This window comes from Salmo salar, chromosome ssa04, assembly GCF_905237065.1.
Source record: "Salmo salar chromosome ssa04, Ssal_v3.1, whole genome shotgun sequence".
Classification (NCBI taxonomy): Eukaryota; Metazoa; Chordata; class Actinopteri; order Salmoniformes; family Salmonidae; genus Salmo; species Salmo salar.
Window position 1 is genome coordinate 18510545 of NC_059445.1, and position 20332 is coordinate 18530876.

General features: G+C 42.6%; 3 protein-coding genes across 5 annotated transcripts in view; 1 reads left to right on the forward strand and 2 right to left on the reverse strand.

Annotated features, from left to right (window-relative positions):
• LOC106602437 (oocyte zinc finger protein XlCOF29-like) overlaps positions 1 to 20332 on the forward strand; it is a 395249-nt gene that overhangs the window by 95751 nt on the left and 279166 nt on the right. The gene's annotated exons all lie outside the window — the stretch shown is intronic.
• The window catches only part of LOC123723694 (zinc finger protein 34), a 48868-nt gene that overhangs the window by 26426 nt on the left and 2110 nt on the right, over positions 1 to 20332 (reverse strand). For 2 of the 3 annotated variants that reach the window (XM_014195004.2, XM_014195011.2), the window contains exon 2: positions 13331 to 13461. In XM_014195004.2, the coding sequence (XP_014050479.1) occupies positions 13331 to 13461 (131 nt within the window). Of the gene's footprint in view, positions 1 to 2430; positions 3759 to 7269; positions 7382 to 7762; positions 7931 to 12944; positions 13128 to 13330; positions 13462 to 20332 lie in introns of those variants that run through there. The other variant, XM_014195008.2, reaches the window with a different exon arrangement.
• On the reverse strand, positions 11466 to 12937 carry LOC123742530 (zinc finger protein 271-like). The gene has a single exon (XM_045717591.1). It carries the CDS (start codon positions 12762 to 12764, stop codon positions 11841 to 11843), a length of 924 nt encoding a protein of 307 aa, XP_045573547.1. The 5' UTR covers positions 12765 to 12937; the 3' UTR covers positions 11466 to 11840.

The window sequence follows — 20332 nt, forward strand, 5'->3', positions numbered from 1 at the left end:
GCTCAGGTCCTTCAAGAGGAGAGGGAAAGAGAAAGAAAGAGAGAATTAGAGGGAGCATACTTAAATTCACACAGGACACCAGATAAGACAGACTGACCCTAGCACATAGACTATTGCAGCATAGATACTGAAGACTGAGACAGGGGTGGGTCAGGGGACACTGTGGCCAACTGTGGTCAACAGACCACCAACTTACTACCCTGAGACAAGGCGGAGTATAGCCCACGAAGATCTCCATCGCACGAGCCCGAGGGGGCGCAATCAAACACTTCATGAGAGCCCATGAGCTCATGTTGAGCAACATTTCTATAGGCGATGGAATTGCGCAAGAAAATAGAGTGATGGCCTCTACTAAAAAAAGGAGAATCCCATCAGCTTTCTACAGGCTAGGCCTATTATATTTATTTATCAACTTTCCTAATATTAAGCACATTGCTTATATTTACAACAGGTGTATAGCCTACCTGGCTGGCATGAAAATGAACCACAGGGAAAGCGTCCTCCATTCACTATTTAAGTGCATAGATGACATGTATTTTTTCCCGCTGCCCCTGTTTCGATACAGGTGCATGATAAATGTCCATTCTAAATCAAAACACATTTCTCACATATTATTTAGTATATGTAAAGACAAGATTAAATCAATAATAGGTTAATATTGTCACCCATCAGACTATCACTTGTGAATTATATATTATCACTTGTGAATGATGCCCAGCATAAGAAACAATGCCTTTTTTCGACTTTTTCAAATCATAGTCACACACATCCTGTAGCCTAGCCCATAGGCCTATATGTTATTTATTTTAATTTTTTTTACCAGTTTTCTCCCCAATTTTGTGTTATCCAATTGGTAGTTACAGTCTTGTCTCATCGCTGCAACTCCCGTACGGACTCCGGAGAGGCGAAGGTCGAGAGCCTGCGTCTTCCGAAACACAACCCAACCAAGCCGCACTGCTTCTTGACACAATGCCCACTTAACCCGGAAGCCAGCCACACCAATGTGTCGGAGGAAGCTTAACTGGCGTACATAAGCAGTGCGTGAGTTTCAAGTTTGGGTTATATCATTTTCACCATAAAAATGCACCTTTATAATAACAGCCTTAGATGCATAATTGCATTTTCGGTCACTTTTGATAATGGTGTTTTCCGCTAATGGAACATTCGCGCGTATAGCCTACTACCATGTGCGCATTGCTGCGCTTATAATGTGAGGAAATAGCCTAATAGGTTTATCAACATTTTAAAACGTTCTGATCTGTTGCGTCAGCCACATCGTGTAAAACATTTTTGTTGATGATAGTGGTTGTATTATTTTGTGATCTATCGCATCCTACAACTGTCCGACTGTTAGGAATATTTATTTCTCGAACAGAATAGAATAGGTCGACTTTTGTACTATGTGGGATAGTAGATTGACATAGGCTAGTGCTTTTGCTGTTTGTTTGTCTGACGAAAAGTAAAATGTGGACAGTTCTTCCAATATCTTCAATATGCACCTCGCAGCTGCGTCCCTGATGTCTGTCTTCACATATAAACGTGAGAAAGACCTGATCACATGATGGTGAGGTGATTCGGAGCACGTAGCACTCGGGAAGAAGGGCATAACGGCCAAAGGCCGCAAAAGACATGGATTTTTTGGGGTGCATTACGGCCACACAAAGGGGATGCCGCTGTAAAATTCTAGGAATTTTCAAGTGCTTGTCAAATTGTGAATGATGTGTGTACAGCCTGCGCAAAAAAACAGAGCTTATGCCTTTCAAGTTACTTTTTTCAAATCATCATTAGAGTCGCATCATGCAGCCTTACAATGTATTAAAAATCAAAACATATAGCCCAACATTTGTATAACAACTAAAGCTACATTAATAACTATAAATTAAGCATATGGGAATACTTTATTTGTTAACCGCTCAACGAAGAATAGCTGCATGTGCACACTCCCTTAAATCGTTTGGAGAAAATATCCTTTCTATTTTATTAATTCAGTCTCTGAATGTCCTTGAGTGGCCAAGCTAGAGCCCGGGCTTGAACTCGATCTAACATCTCTGGAGAGACCTGAAAATAGCTGTGCAGTGACGCTCCCCATCCAACCTGACAGAGCTTGAGGGGATCTGCAGCGAAGCATGGGAGAAGCACTCCAAATACAGGTGTGCCTTGCTTGTAGTGTCATACCCAAGAAGACTCGAGGCTGTAATCGCTGCCAAAGGTGCTTCAGCAAAGTACTGAGTAAAGGGTCTGAATACTTATGTAAATGTGATATTTCAGTTAAAAAAAGGGTTTATACATGTGCTAAAATTTAAAAAAACCTGTTTTTGCATTGTCATTATGGGGTATTGTGTGTAGATTGATGAGGGGAAAAAAATCTTTAATCCATTTTAGAATAAGGCTGTAATGTAACAAAATGTGGAAAAAGTCAAGGGGTCTGAATACTTTCCGAATGCACTGTATGAATACTAATCAGTGTTTTATTTTTCATAAATGTTTAACAAATGTTAGAATTCTTCTTACACTTTGACATTAAAGAGCATTTGTGTAGATTAACATAAACAGTACAATTAAATCCACTTTAATCCCACTTTGTAACATAACAAAATGTGTAATAAGTCAAGGGGTGTGAATACTTTCTAAAGGCACTGTACAAGTCTAGATGAAAATCTGAAATCTATTACTCTTGTTATTCCAAATGCATTTGTGGATCTTTTCTGCTGACAATAAAAAAAATGTATCTTTGTATTTAATGCATGGTCTGATCTAAACGTCAGTAGCTATCGAGTGGAATAGTTACTTTCTATGTTATAGATGGGAATGGTGTTTCTGCTGGTGAATCCTGAGGTAACTCCTGTCTGAGAACCTCTTCCCACAATGAGTGCAGGCGAACGGCCTCTCTCCCGTATGGACCTTCAAATGCCTCTTCAGATGGTGCTGGTGGGAGAACCTCTTCTCACAGTGAGGGCAGGTGTAGGGTTTCTCCCCTGTGTGGACTCTCTGATGCCTCTTCAGGGTGAAGGAGTGGGAGAAACTGGCTCGGCACAGGTGACAGCCGAAAGGTTTCTCCCCCGTGTGCGTCCTCTGGTGGATCTCCAGCTGTTTGCGGAAATTGAAGGCTTTCCCACAGAACGAACATGAGAAGTGCTTCTCTTTGCCACCGGATATGATGATAGCGTCACCACTAATGTCATTTGTCAATGGGCTTGTGTAGCCATTTAGTGTTGAGGCACTGGCATTGTCTGAGGTCTGGTTTAACATAAGGAGAGTGTGAGGAGGACGAAGGCCAGCGAGTGTCTGTGTTGTCACAGGGTCCATGTTCCAGTTGATAGATCCTATAGAAGGCAGGCTGAAGGCAGCACCTGTTAGGGGGTTAACCTGAGGCTCCATCAGTCTCTCTGAATCACAACTATAGGAGCAGGATGGAGCATCGCTAGCCGAGTCTGTGTCTGTTCTCTCCCGCTGCATACGGACATGTCCCCGTCCTTGCAGACCAAATCTACGCCTCTCCCTGGTCTCAGACAGTCTGTTGTCAGAGAGACTAAGTTCAGCTGTTGTTTTGTGTTCAAATGTCTGTTTCTGGTTGTAGTTAACAGGGTTGTTCCCAAGTCCAGAGTTGAAGACGCTGTCCCATCCACTGGCCTCCACTATGTCGCCTCCGGTTCTGCCCTGCTCAGTGATGTTGTCCCCTGGGTCCTTGGCTGCACCCGTCTGGGTCTGGGAATTCAAGATGGCTCCCCAGTCTCCTCTGTTAGCCTCCAGCCAACCACCTGCAGGAAGAGGTTACAAAATAGACTTTACAAACATGGCAGAGAACTCTACATATGGAGTTTTTTTGTTGTCAATTACCTGGTCAAGTTCATACATTATGTGTGTTTTGTGAATTTTTGTTTTAGGATTTTCTCCTAATCCCTGTCTACATGAAAGTATTCATAACCCTTGACTTATTACACATTTTGTTGTTACAGCCTGAATTCAAAATGGATGAAAAAAAATCTAAAATCTCACCCATCCACACACAATACCGCATACTGTGAAAACATGTTTAAAAAATGTATTAGCAAATGTATTGAAAATGAAATATAGAAATATCTCATTTACATAAGTATTCACCCCTTGAGTCAATACTTTGTAGAAGCACCATTGGCAGCGATTACAGCTGTGAGTCTTTCTGGGTAAGTCTCTAATAAGAGTTTTCCACACCTGGATTGTGTAACAATTGTGCAACATATTTGCAAAATTATTCAAGCTCTGTCAAATGGGTTGTTGATCATTGCTAGACAACCATTTCCAGGTCTTATCGTAGATTTAAGTAAAAACTGTAACTTGGCCACTCAGGAACATTCACTGACTTCTTGGTAAGCAACTCCAGTGTAGATTTGGCCTTGTGTTTTAGGTTATTGTCCTGCCTAAAGGCAAATTAATCTCCCAGTGTCTGGTGGAAAGCAGACTAAACCAGGTTTTCGTCTAGGGTTTTGCCTGGGCTAAGCTCCCTTCCGTTGATTTTTTTCCTGAAAAACTATACAGTCCTTAACGATTATAAGCATACCCATAACATGATGCAGCCATCACTATGCTTGAAAATATGGAGAATGGTAGTCAGTAATGTGTTGTATTGGATTTGCCCCAAACATAACACTTTGTATACATGAGAAAAAGTGAATTGCTTTGCCAATTGTTTTGCAGTATTACTTTAGTGCCTTATTGCAAACAGGATGCATGTTTTAGAATATTTTATTCTGTACAGGCTTTTTACTCTGTCATTTAGGTTAGTATTGTGGAATAACTACAATGTTGTTGATACATCCTCAGTTTTCTCCTATCACAGCCATTAAACTTTGTAACTGTTTTAAATTCACCATTGGCCTCATGGTGAAACCCCTGAGCGGTTTCTTTCCCCTCCGCAACTGAGTTAGGAAAGACATCTATACCTTTGTAGTAACTGTGTGTGTGTGTGTGTGTGTGTGTGTGTGTATATATACACGTATACATACATACATGTATGTATGTATGTATGTATGTATGTATGTATGTATGTATGTATGTATACATACAAACAAAGTGTAATTAATAACTTCACCATGCTCAAAGGGATATTCAATGTCAATTTATTTTTATTTTTTACCAATAGGTGCTCTTCTTTGCGAGACATTGGAAAACCTCCCTGGTTGAATCTGTGTTTGAAATTCACTTCTTGACTACAGATAATTCTATGTGTGGGGTACAGAGATGAGGTAGTCATAAAAAATGTATGTTACACACTTATTGCACACAGAGTGAGTCCATGCAACTTATGTGACTTGTTAAGCAAATGTTTACTCCTGAACTTATTTAGGCTTGCCATAACAAAGGGGTTGAATACTTATTGACTCGTGATATTTCAACTTTTCATTTTTAATGAATGTGTAAAATCAAAATTTAAAACACAATTCCACTATGACATTATGGGGTATTGTGTGTAGGCCAGTGACAAAAACATCTCTATTTAATACATCTTAAATTCAGGCTGTAATAAAACAAACCGTGGAAAAGCTCATGGGGTGTGAATCAGGGGAGGCTCCTCAGAGGAGGAAGGGACCTCCTCAGTGAATAAAATAAAAAATAAAAATTGTAAAACATTTAAAAAGTTATCATTTTTAGATAAAACTATACTAAACATATTTATGTTACCAAATAACTGATTAAAAACACACTTTTGCAATAAAGGTCTACAGTTGCCTTAACAGCACTCTCTGGGGTAGCACCATGGTGTAGCCGGAGAACAGCTAGTTTCCGTCTTCCTCTGGGTATATTGACTTCAATACAAAAGGCTCATGGTTCTCACCCCCGTCCATAGACTTTCACAGTAATTATGACAACGTCCGGAGGACGTCCTCTAACCTATCAGAGCTCTTGCAGTATGAACTGTTGTCGACCAAATCAAAGGATCAGAGAATGCATCTAATAGCATAAGCTACAGCTAGCTGGAACTGTGAATAAAATGTGAGTAGTTGAACAGTTTTGAACAAACACAATTTTTCAAAAAATGGGGGATTAAGATAGAGAGCTAGCTATATATTTATTTTTTTACTTTAACTTTCAATTATCTTGCTAGCGAACGCAGCTAGCTAGTTTAGCCTACTCAAACACCCGGCTCAAACAGAGAGAGATGCTATGTTAGCTAGCTGGATATGGCTAGCTAACACTGAAACTCTCCCAAGGTAAGCTTTTGGTTGTATAAATTTATTGCCACCAGGGCCCGAAGGTGTAAATGCTAAACTGCCTGCTGTACACTAACGTTTGTGGCTGGTTTAGTAATGCTAGTAGCTAAATATGTTGACTATGACGTTAGGTGACAACGATGTAGGCTGTGTGTAGCGGTTAGCAGTTATAGAATGAAGGTTTGGCTTGGAAAGTCCACAAGCCAAGGGAAAAGGTGACAGGAGGAGAGCGCATAGATGTGAGTAGGAATTATACAACGAGCAAATGATCATGCTTTTTGTATGTGGCTGCTATGAAAGTGAACTGTGCTTGTGGTGATAACGAGTGTATTCATTCAGCTGATTCTGTTGAAAAACATTTCTTAAATGGAATGAAATGGCGATAAACATACCTAAATTTGGCAAATAGAAACTCTCATTTGCAAATGTAGGACTAATGACTACACCCTAGATCAGCTAGATGCAGGCAAGAGTGTGCAAGGCGGTATTGAATGTGTCAACTGTCTGGATGACTCATTTTTCTCTTGACCTTTTGTAGCAACCTCATGATGGGTATAGGGAAAATTTGAGTATCATGTAGTATCCTAAACCTGTCGATGTTACATTGTGCTGGATGACTGGAATATGAATGACAGTCATCCAATATGCTGTAATAAGGTGTTAAGGCCATGCTCAATAAAAAAATCATCCTCCCTCATCTTAAACGGCACTGACCGCCACTGTTGTGAATACTTACCAAAGGCACTGTATCTACCTCAAATACTCCAGTATCCGTTCACATTGTACATTTGGTACCTGCACTGACTCTGTATACAGCTTCCTCTCTTATTTCTCGTTTTTTAATACTTTTTTTTATTAGTTATACTATTTGATATTGAATACTACACTGTTTGGTTGGGCTTGCAAGTTAAGCATTTCACTGTACTTGTGCATTCGACAAATGCAACTTGAAACTTTTGAAGGTAAGCATAACTTGTATTGATTTCATTTTATGAATGAAGAAAAAAATTATAGCCAGGATTATCACTCTTCCCATTGAAGATCTATTACTGTATCTAGGCTATATGCATTTCTCCCTTACCTTGCTCCCCCATCTTTAGTCCACTCAGCAGATCAATGCTCTCTGGTCCGTCTTCTATTGTCTCATCTTTGACCAGCAGCAGATCAGGCTTCCCATCCTCCATGTCTACTGACTGTAAGAGATACAGAGTGAGAGGATGTTGGATCAAGAAATATGATATGAGCACCCTGCTATGGAGCATCTTCTGATTGGGCAATGAGGGATTGCTATGTAACATGTAAATGTAATGCTATTACACTCTTTAATGGTTTGATAATTGCAAGGAATGGTCCTAAACTTAAGACAACATTTATCAAGACCTAGGCCCATATCCATAAAGAGTCTCAAAATAGAATTGCTGATTGAGGATCAAGTCCCAACCTGTCTATATAATCTTATTCCGTATGATCGAAAAGGCTAAAATGATCCTAGATCAGCACTAATACTCTGAGTGGCTTTGTGGATACGGACCCTGACCTAATACCATTCAGACAGTAGTTCGCAGTGGACTCACCTCACTGAGACTGTGTGTGATCCTGTGCTGCTCAGCTGGTTCCTCTGTGGTTTCAGGAGGAGGTGTAGTCTGGTTGTCCTCCATGACCATGGTCCCATCAGCGTTCCCCAGACCCTCCTCACAGCCCTCCTCCTTCACCAGCAGCACCTCTGGACCCTCCTCCTCCTCCTGGAAGAGACAGGTGATACAGATTACACTGACATACACTCCATCAGGTATGTACACAGATAATGAACACACTTTCAACATGGAGTGTTTACCCATCCCCGCTATGTTTGAGTCCTATACTGTAGTTACAGAATGACTTCATTGTTGTTAAACCCATCATGGTGGACATAACTATGATGTTGTGGATAAATGAGTCAGCTATGATAAGTCAGACAAACCTTACTAACCTATGTTGACGTGTACAGTAGGTGTTTGTTAGTGTGTGGGTATGTGTAGGTATATTTAGTAAGTCTATAATGGTTATAAAGCACTGTTGGGTGTATGCAGAATAGGGTGATATCAAATGTGATGTATATTAAAGAGAGATTCAATGAAAGTCAGAATGAAAAGTCCCATTTAATCCCATTTTGTATTTATTAAACAAACAAGTTTTAAATACACCATATGAAAATCACACACATCAACAAAAAAATCTGCATGAACTTGATAAACTGCATTCATTTTCTCATTAAAAGTGTCTTGGGAAAGAAATAAAGTAGTTGAATGGAAGTAATGAAATAGGCATGTGAACATATAGCCTACACAGTACAAACAATATATAAAACAGACATTTTAGGCTTATATACTGAACAAAAATATGAACGCAACATGCAACAGTTCATAAAAGGAAATCAGTCAAATGAAATAAATTCATTAGGCCCTAATCTATGGATTTCACATGACTGGGAATACAGTTATGCATCTGTTGGTCAAAGATATCTTTAAAAAAAGCAGAGTGTGGATCAGAAAACCAGTCAGTATTTGGTGTGACCACCATTTGCCTCATGCAGCGTGACACATCTCCTTCGCATAGAGTTGATCAGGCTGTTGACTGTGGCCTGTGGAATGTTGTCCCACTGCTCTTCAATGGCTGTGCAAAGTGCGGGAACTGGAACAAGCTGTCATATGTACACGTTGATCCAGAGCATCCCAAACATGCTCAATGGTTGACATGTCTGGTGAGTATGCAGGCCATGGAAAAACTGGGAAATTTTCAGCTTCCAGGAATTGTGTACAGATCGTTGTGACATGGGGCCGTGCATTATCATGCTGAAATATGAAATTATGGCGGCCGATGAATGGCAAGAAAATTGGCCTCAGGATCTTGTCATGGTATCTCTGTGCATTCAAATTGCCATCGATAAAATGCAATTGTGTTTGTTATCCGTAGCTTATGCCTGCCCATATCATCAGCCCACCGCCACCATGGGGCATTCTGTTCACAATCATGATATCAGCAAACAGCTGAGGCAGCTTATGGTAGAGAAGTGAACATTCAATTGGTAACAGCTCAGGTAGACATTCCTGTAGTCAGCATGCCAATTGCACACTCCCTCAAAACTTGAGACATCTGGGCTTCCCGAGTGGCGCAGCGGTTTAAGGCACTGGATCGAAGTGCTAAAAGTGTTATTACAGACTCGGGTTCATTCCCAGGCTGTGCCACAACCGGCGGGAGTCCCATAGGACAGCGCACAATTGGCCCAGCGTCGTCGGGGTTAGGGGAGGGTTTGGCCAGGGAGGCTTTACTTGGCTCATCGCGCTTTAGCAACTCCATGTGGTGGAACGGGTGCCTGCAGGCTGACAGTTGAACAGTGTTTCCTCTGACACATTGGTGCGGCTGGCTTCCGGGTTAAGCTGGCGGGTGTTAAGGAGTGCGGTTAGGTGGGTCATGTTTCAGAGGACGCATGACTTGACCTTCACCTGCTGAGCCCGCTGGGGAGTTGCAACGATGAGATCAAAATTGGTGAGAAAAAGGGGGGTAAAAAAAAAAGAAGACATCTGTGGCATTGAGACATCTGTGACAAAACAGCACATTTTAGAGTGACCTTTTATTGTCCCCAGTACGAGGTGCACCTGTGTAATGATCATGCTGTTTAATCAGTTTCTTGATATGCCATACTTGTCAGGTGGATGGGTTCTCTTGGCAGAAAATAAATACTCACTAACAGGGATGTTAGTGATGTTAGTGTGCATATGGTAAAGTTCTGGCAGCTTCAGCTCATGAAACATGGGACCAACACTTTACATGTTGCATTTATATTTTTGTTCAGTGTCTATATGCCTTATATACAGTGCATTCGGAAAGTATTCAGACCCCTCGACTTTTTCCACTTTGTTACATTACAGCCTTATTTTAAAATTGATTAAAAAATAAAAAAAATCCCTCATCAATCTACACTCAATACCCCATAATGACAAAGTGAAAACAGGTTTTTAGAATGCTTGCAAATTCAGACCCTTTGCTATGAGACTTGAAATTGAGCTCGGGTGCATCCTGTTTCCATTGATCACCCTTGAGATGTTTCTACAAATTTATTGGAGTCCACCTGTGGTAAATTCAATTGATTGGACATGATTTGTAAAGGCACCCACCTGTCTATATAAAGGAGCTCCGAGACAGGATTGCACAGATCTGGGGAAGGGGACCAAAAAATGTCTGCAGCGTTGAAGGTCCCCAAGAACACAGTGGCCTCCATAATTCTTAAATGGAAGAAGTTTGTAACCACCAAGACTCCTCCTAAAGCTGGCCACCCGGCCAAACTGAGCAATCGGGGGAGAAGGGCCTTGGTCAGGGAGGTGATCAAGAACCCTATGGTCACTGTGACAGTGCTCCAGAGTTCCTCTGTGGAGGTGGGAGAAACTTCCAGAAGGACAACCATCTCTGCAGCACTCCACCAATCAGGCTTTTATAGTAGAGTGGCCAGACTGAAGCCAATCCTCAGTAAAAAGCACATGACAGCCCACTTTGAGTTTGCCAAGAGGCACCTAAAGGACTCTGACCATGAGAAACAAGATTCTCTGGTCTGATGAAACCAAGATTGAACTCTTTGGCCTGAATGCAAAGTGTCACGCCTGGAGGAAACCTGGCACCATCCCTACGGTGAAGCATGGTGGTGGAAGCATCATGCTGTGGGGATATTTTTCAGCGGCAGGTAGGGACTGGGAGACTAGTCAGGATCGAGGGAAAGATGAACAGAGCAAAGTACAGAGAGATTCTTGATGAAAACCTGCTCCAGAGCGCTCAGGTCCTCAGATTGGGGCGAAGGTTCACCTTCGAACAGGTCAACGACCCTAAGCACACAGCCAAGAGTGGCTTCGGGACAAGTCTTTGAATGCCTTTGAGTAACCCAGCCAGAGCCCAGACTTGAACATTTACATTTTTTTACATTTTAGTAATTTAGCAGATGCTCTTATCAATACATTTAATTTCATGCATTTTTTTTTGTTGTACTGGTCCCCCGTGGGAATCGAACCCACAACCCCACAACTGAGCCACAGGGAAGTTGAACCCAATCAAACATCCCTGGAGAGACCTGAAAATAGCTGTGCAGCGACACTCCCATCCAACCTTACTGCACTTGAGAGGATCTGTAAAGAAGAATGGAAGAATCTCCCCAAATACATGTGTGCCAAGCTTGTAGCGTCATTTCCAGGAAGACTCAAGGATGTAATCGCTGCCAAAGGTGCTTTGACAAAGTACTGAGTAAAGGGTCTGAATACTTATGTAAATGTCATATTTCAGTTTGTTATTTTTTATAAATTTGCCAAAATTATCAAAAAACTATTTTTTCTTTGTAATTATGGGGTATTTGTGTAGATTGATGAGGAAAAATATATATTTAATCCATTTTAGAATAAGGCTCTAAAGTAACAAAATCTGGAATAAGTCAAGGGGTCTGAATACTTTCCAAATGCATTGTATCACATAATGTCTGGATGTAATATTTACACTGGAATATTCAACACTGAAATATGTTACTCTCGTTACTCTAAATGCATCTGCTGACATTAATGAAAATGTATTTTTGTCTTTAATGCAGGGTTAGATCTAAGTGTCAGAAGCTATCGAGTGGAATAGTTACTTTCCATGTTATAGAGTGGAATGTTTTTTCTGCTGGTGTATCCTGAGGCATCTCCTCTCTGAGAACCTTTTCACACAGTGCGTACAGGCAAATGGCCTTTCTCCCGTGTGGACCTTCAGGTGCATCTTTAGGTTGCCAGCCTGGGCGAAGCGCATGTGACACTGGGTACAGCTGAAGGGTTTCTCCCCTGTGTGGACCCTCTGGTGCCTCTTCAGGTCACCAGCCTGGGTGAAGCGCATGTGACACTGGACACAGCTGAAGGGTTTCTCCCCTGTGTGGACCCTCTGGTGCCTCTTCAGGTTGCCAGCCTCAGCAAAGTGCATATGACACTGGGTACAGCTGAAGGGTTTCACCCCTATGTGGACCCTCTGGTGGATCTCCACCTTCTGAAGGCAGCTGAAGCCTTCGTTACAGAACATGCAGAGGAACCGTTTCTCTTTACTATTGCCTGATGTGGCTCCCTCTCCCAAAACCTTGGCCCTTTGGTCCTTTGAGTTCAAAACCTGATCGAAAAGGTCCCGGCTCTGTGAATCAGAAGGCCCCATCGAGGTGGACACTGGGTCGCGATCCCTGAACGTGTGTAAAGGGGAGTGGGTCGCGACATTTGGATTTGTCTCTAAGCTTTCCCTGTAATCTAAGAAATCTCTGCCTTGTGAGTGTCCTTCTAAGTGAGTATCGTCTACATTCCATGTCAGAGGAGCTTCGCCCTTCACTTTGACAGTCCTCTCATCGACTATAATATCCCCTTTCTTATCTAGGCACCCTTCAGAGTACACACTACTACTGTACCGGTTCCAGTCCCCTCTAGACAGATCAGTCTGTGTCTCTAAACCCAAGGGCATGTTGCCAGGGTCCATCTCTGTAGTGTAAGAACATGACAGATCATTGCCAGTCTCTAACGCGTCACCCGAGTCCCGATGGGAATGAACCATCCTCAGGCTCGGGTTACCGTAAAGTAAATACTCTGAGCCAGGAGCAGGAGGACAGCCCAGTGGTCCCAGTCTCTCTGGGTCTGATCTGTGGTCAGGTCCTGTGCATAATAACCTTTGTGTTAAAATTAAAGTCTCTGTGTCTTTCTCTGACTTGAGGACGGCATTCAGCGTTCCACTGACCTCCGTGATGCTGCATAGGGCCCCGGGCTGGGGCGCGGTGGCGAGGTCCTCTGTGGCTAGAGGGGGTGCCACTCCAGCCGCTCCAATCTGGATGTCTCTGCTGTGTCGTCGGTGCTCTCCTTCAGTCCTTTCCTGCTTGACCAAAGACGATCCTCCAGGACCTACAGCCTCTGCATCTGCAGACTGACACAAGAAGAGGGGAGGTTATTACAGGTACAAGAGTTGAATTAGATAACAATGTCGTAGGGAAGTCTCACACGCTCCCCTATGGCAGATAAATAAGGATGTAAATGTAAGCAAGTGAATAGCTGAGAGGAGCATTTCTGAAATAAAACGGGCCACATTTGATGTACTGTCATTTTTTTATGTTACACTATGACACTAACCTCTATCACGATAACATGCTGGTTTGAGGTTCCACTCCCCTCATCTATAGCTATAGGTTGGTCATCTCTCCATGTTTTGTGTCCTGCATGCTTCACAAAGCTCCTGTGGCCTCCAGTGAGATGTCCTTCACCTAAGAGAGTTATTGGGGAAAAATGAGTGGTTATGTTTTATAATAATACAATTGCTCAGAGAAATAGATTTTGTTTAACAAGTAATAAATACAATTCTCAAAAAGGGTAGGGGTCCAAATTATTGACACTCCTGTTTGCAATACCTTTCAATACCTCTCAATACCTCACCTTGTGAGGATAATGTCAAGGGGCCTTTTTCTAACGTTTTATGAGTTGGAGAACACATTGGAAAGGATCTAAAGCCCTGTTAACACTGCAGGCCTTAATGCTCAAATCAGTTTAGTTTTTCAAATCTGTTTTGGAATACTGACTGTCCAAACAGCAAGTTACAAATGACCAAATTCAGACAGCAGTCATTTACTGACATGGCTATGCTAGTTGTCATAGTAACGACAGGTGTGTGCACAGTTGTGTAGGCTGATTGGTGGTGGTGCACATGGTTCCTATCACTCAGAAGTTATGTAGCAAGCTAAGGTGACAACAATGTCTGCTATGGACATTTCCTAGTTGCTTTGCATGTTCAAAATCATAGTGTAAGAACACTTAAAAAAATCCAACTTTCAAAACGAGTCCTTTTTCGCTAGTCACAGCAGTCAACTAGCTAGCTAGGAAGCTGTTTTGCTTTCTAGCATATTCACTCATTTGTTTGTAAACAATGAACAAGCTAGTTAGCTAACACATGTTATTGTCAAAACTGTCAACAGAGTAGCTAGCAGGCAACAAGATAAGCTAAAGTCTAAAAATCACTTGAGGGAAAATAAATCAGATTTGACTGTTCAGACAAGTCGCATGGACAGGAATCAGATTTGTATGGCTTGAAATATCTGATTCCATGTGCTTTTTGGCTGTTCAGACTGCAGGAAAAAGAACTTATTCAAATTAGATATGCCCCCCCCAAAAAAAATTGCATCACTTCAAACTGCCAATGTGAACAAGGCTGTAGACCATTCCTCCATACAGAATCCTTCCAGATTCTTGATATCCTTTGTCTGCGCATATGGACTGCCAACTTCAATTCAAACTATGTTTTTAATAGGTTTTAAGTCTGGAGACTGAGATGGCCATTGCAATTAACCATTTCTTTGTGGATTTTGACGTGTGCTTGTGGTTATTGTCTTGCTGGAAGATCCATTTGCGGTCAAGTTTTAGTCTCCTGGCAGAGGCAACCAGGTTTTTGGCAAAAATATCCTGATACTGAGTAAAGTTCATTATGCCATTGACCATAACAAGGGCCCCAGGACCAGTGGAAGCAAAATAGAGCCATAACATCGAAGATCCACCACCCTATATTACAGTAGGTATGGGGTTATTTTCTGCTCGTGTATCCTCATTTCAACGCTAAACCCACCATTTTAATGTCGTCCAAAAAATGTAAACACCTGGAGTTTGCTAAACAGCATTATACATTGGATTGGAAGCGGTGCTTTGGTCAGATGACTAGACCACCAGTGGTGGTGAAAATAATATAAATCCCCCCCCCCAAAAAAGTCATACCATATAGCTCAGTATTTGAAGAATTTATTTTACACAGTCATTTTTCTCCTCTTTATCAAGGGTTTCAATAATATCGGACTGCAGTTTTATAGCTGAGCTAATGAGCAAATCTCATGAGCTAATCTCATGGTATTTAGCTCATTTCAAGCTAATTTCCTGCAATTCTACCCATTTGCTATGGTTTATGACCTGTTCATATGCTAATCGGGGGGGGCTGACCTCCAGGGGACTGTCATGACATTTGTGTTCTGGAGAAGGTATGGAAGACTGGTGAAGAATCCAGCTACGAACTGGTCCGCTTGGTACAATTTTGTGATACTCAGAAGAGACAATATAGCCATATTACCATAAAACGGTTTATATAATTGCCTCAGCCTTGAGACTTGCATCTACATGGTTGTATAGAATGTATTAATAAGGATAAAGCTATTTGTAATACATTGAGATGCTATGTACTGATGTTAATGTGATAGAATTATATTTCTGTACCAAGCTTAACTCAGTCATCGGCATGCCCCCAGGGACACAGACAGGACCAGGTGTCATGTGACATGTTCACTATAAAACCATAGCCTGATCTACTTTCTTCAGACCAGGCCTCCACTCCATTGCGAGAAGTGGGCCAATAGGTTTGACCATCCAAGTACTCTACTGAAAGTGAACTATACCACGTGGTTAACTTTTAGACTATTGATACTGACAGAATAAGAACAAGTCTTATGCAACAGCTGCATAATGCAGATCCCAGCCTATGGAATAAAAGTGGGGCTTTTATTGCTCAATCTAATAAATGCTGATTAAAAAAAAATATCCATAGGCCTAATGGACACATGCTCAAACTTGCACACTTTTGATAGACTTAAAAAGGGGCAACCTGTAGTTGCTACATCCATTTTTGGAGGATTCACACAGTCATGGCCAAAAGTTTTGAGAATGACACAAATATTAATTTTCACAAAGTCTGCTGCCTCAGTTTGTATAATGGCAATTTGCATATACTCCAGAATGTTATGAAGAGTGATCGGATGAATTGCAAAGTCCCTCTTTGCCATGCAAATTAACTGAATCCCCCCAAAACCTTTCCACTGCATTTCAGCCCTGCCACAAAAGGACCAGCTGACATCATCAGCTCTCATCCTTCTAGACCTATCTGCTGCCTTTGATACTGTGAACCATAAGATCCTCCTCTCCACCCTCTCCGAGTTGGGCATCTCCGGCGCGGCCCACGCTTGGATTGCGTCCTACCTGACAGGTCGCTCCTACCAGGTGGCGTGGCGAGAATCTGTCTCCGCACCATGCGCTCTCACCACTGGTGTCCCCCAGGGCTCTGTTCTAGGCCCTCTCCTATTCTCGCTATACACCAAGTCACTTGGCTCTGTCATATCCTCACATGGTCTCTCCTATCATTGCTATGCAGACGACACACAATTAATCTTCTCCTTTCCCCCTTCTGATAACCAGGCGGCGAATCGCATCTCTGCATGTCTGTCAGACATATCAGTGTGGATGACGGATCACCAGCTCAAGCTGAACCTCGGCAAGACGGAGCTGCTCTTCCTCCCGGGGAAGGACTGCCCGTTCCATGATCTCGCCATCACGGTTGACAACTCCCTTGTGTCCTCCTCCCAGAGTGCTAAGAACCTTGGCGTGATCCTGGACAACACCCTGTCGTTCTCCACTAACATCAAGGCGGTGACCCGATCCTGTAGGTTCATGCTCTACAACATTCGCAGAGTACGACCCTGCCTCACACAGGAAGCGGCGCAGGTCCTAATCCAGGCACTTGTCATCTCCCGTCTGGATTACTGCAACTCGCTGTTGGCTGGGCTCCCTGCCTGTGCCATTAAACCCCTACAACTCATCCAGAACGCCGCAGCCCGTCTGGTGTTCAACCTTCCCAAGTTCTCTCACGTCACCCCGCTCCTCCGCTCTCTCCACTGGCTTCCAGTTGAAGCTCGCATCCGCTACAAGACCATGGTGATTGCCTACGGAGCTGTGAAGGGAACGGCACCTCCATACCTTCAGGCTCTGATCAGGCCCTACACCCAAACAAGGGCACTGCGTTCATCCACCACTGGCCTGCTGGCCCCCCTACCTCTGAGGAAGCACAGTTCCTGCTCAGCCCAGTCAAAACTGTTCGCTGCTCTGGCACCCCAATGGTGGAACAAGCTCCCTCACGATGCCAGGACAGCGGAGTCAATCACCACCTTCCGGAGACACCTGAAACCCCACCTCTTTAAGGAATACCTAGGATAGGATAAAGTAATCCTTCAAAAAACCCCCCTTAAAAGATTTAGATGCACTATTGTAAAGTGGTTGTTCCACTGGATATCATAAGGTGAATGCACCATTTTGTAAGTCGCTCTGGATAAGAGCGTCTGCTGTCATGCTGATTGAGTTCGAATAACAGACTGGAAGCTTCAAAAGAAGGGTGGTGCTTGGAATCATTGTTCTTCCTCTGTCAACCATGGTTACCTGCAAGGAAACACGTGCCGTCATCATTGCTTTGCACAAAAAGGGCTTCACAGGCAAGGATATTGCTGCCAGTAAGATTGCACCATTTATCGGATCATCAAGAACTTCAAGGAGAGCGGTTCAATTGTTGTGAAAAAGACTTCAGGGTGCCCAAGAAAGTCCAGCAAGCGCCAGGACCGTCTCCTAAAGTTGATTCAGCTGCGGGATCGGGGCACCACCAGTACAGAGCTTGCCCAGGAATGGCAGCAGGCAGGTGTGAGTGCATCTGCACGCACAGTGAGGCGAAGACTTTTGGATGATGGCCTGGTGTCAAGAAGGGCAGCAAAGAAGTCACTTCTCTCCAGGAAAAACATCATGGACAGACTGATCTTCTGCAAAAGGTACAGGGATTGGACTGCTGAGGACTGGGGTAAAGTCATTTTCTCTGATGAATCCCCTTTCCGATTGTTTGGGGCATCCCGAAAAAAGCTTGTCCGGAGAAGACAAGGTGAGCGCTACCATCAGTTCTGTGTCATGCCAACAGTAAAGCATCCCGAGACCATTCAAGTGTGGGGTTGCTTCTCAGCCAAGGGAGTGGGCTCACTCACAATTTTGCCTAAGAACACAGCCATGAATAAAGAATGGTACCAACACATCCTCCGAAAGCAACTTCTCCCAACCATCCAGGAACAGTTTGGTGACGAACATGCCTTTTCCAGCATGATGGAGGACCTTGCCATAAGGCAAAAGTGATAACTAAGTGGCTCAGGGAACAAAACATTGATATTTTGGGTCCATGGCCAGGATACTCCCCAGACCTTAATCACATTGAGAACTTGTGGTCAATCCCCAGGAGGCGGGTGGACAAACAAAAACCCACAAATTCTGACAAACTCCAAGCATTAATTATGCAAGAATGGGCTGCCATCAGTCAGGATGTGGCCCAGAAGTTAATTGACAGCATGCCAGGGCGGATTGCAGAGGTCTTGAAAAAGAAGGGTCAACACTGCAAATATTGACTCTTTGCATCGACTTCATGTAATTGTCAATAAAAGCCTTTGACACTTATGAAATGCTTGTAATTATACTTCAGTATTCCATAGTAACATCTGACAAAAATATCTAAAGACACTGAAGCAGCAAACTTTGTGGAAATTAATATTTGTGTCATTCTCAAAACTTTAAGCCACGACTGTATATACAGTTGAAGTCAAAAGTTTACATACTTAGGTTGGAGTCATTAAAACTTGTTTTTCAACCACTCCACAAATTTCTTGTTAACAAACTACAGTTTTGGCAAGTCAGTTAGGACATCTACTTTGTGCATGACACAAGTAATTTTTCCAACAATTGTTTACAGACAAATTATTTCACTTATAATTCACTCTATCACAATTCCAGCAGTGGGTCAGAAGTTTACATACACTAAGTTGACTGTGCCTTTAAACCACTTGGAAAATTCCAGAAAATTATGTCATTGGTTTAGAAGCTTCTGATAGGCTAATTTGACATCATTTGAGTCAATTGGAGGTGTACCTGTGGATGTATTTCAAGGCCTACCTTCAAACTCAGTGCCTCTTCGCTTGACATCATGGGAAAATCAAAAGAAATCAGCCAAGACCTCAGAAAAAAAATTGTAGACCTCCACAAGTCTGGTTCATCCTTGGGAGCAATTTCCAAATGCCTGAAGGTACCACGTTCATCTGTACAAACAATAGTACGCAAGTATATACACCATGGTACCACGCAGCCGTCATACCGCTCAGGAAGCAGACGCATTCTGTCTCCTAGAGATGAACGTACTTTAGTGCGAAAAGTGCAAATCAATCCCAGAACAGCAGCAAAGGACCTTGTTAAGATGCTGGAGGAAACAGTTACAAAAGTATCTACATCCACAGTAAAACGAGTCCTATATCAACATAACCTGAAAGGCTGCTCAGCAAGGAAGAAGCCACTGCTCCAAAACCGCCATAAAAAAAGCCAGACTACGGTTTGCAACTGCACATGAGGACAAACAGCATACTTTTTGGAGAAATGTCCTCTGGTCTGATATAGAACTGTTTGGACATAATGACCATCGTTATGTTTGGAGGGAAAAAAGGGAGGCTTGCAAGCCAAAGAACACCATCCCAACAATGAAGTACGGGGGTGGCAGCGTCATGTTGTGGGGGTGCTTTGCTGCAGGAGGAACTGGTGCACTTCACAAAATAAATGGCATCATGAGGTAGGAAAATGATGGATATATTGAAGCAACATCTCAAGACATCAGTCAGGAAGTTAAAACTTGGTCACAAATGGGTCTTCCAAATGGACAATGACCCCCAAGCATATTTCCAAAGTTGTGGCAAAATGGCTTAAGGACAAAAAAGTCAAGGTACTGGAGTGGCCATCACAAAGCCCTGACCTCAATCCTATAGAAAATTTGTGGGCACAACGGAAAAAGCGTGTGCGAGCAAGGAGGCCTACAAACCTGACTCAGTTACACCAGCTCTGTCAGCAGGAATGGGCCAAAATTCACCCAACTTATTGTGGAGGGCTACCCAAAACGTTTGACCCAAGTTAAACAATTTAAAGGCAATGATACCAAATACTAATTGAGAGTATGTAAACTTCTGACCCACTGGGAATGTGATGAAAGAATCAAAAGCTGAAATAAATCACTCTCTCTACTATTATTCTGACATTTCACATTCTTAAAATAAAGTGGTGATCCTAACTGACCTAAGACAGGGAATTTTTACTAGGATTAAATGTCAGGAATTGTGAAAGACTGAGTTTAAATGTATTTGGCTAAGGTGTATGTAAACTTCCGACTTCAAATATATATGTAGGCTTGCATTGAACACCACATATAGGCTACTGTAGGCTGTATCATAAAAATCAAAAGCTATTTCCGTGGTCTCCCGAGTGGCACAGCGGTTT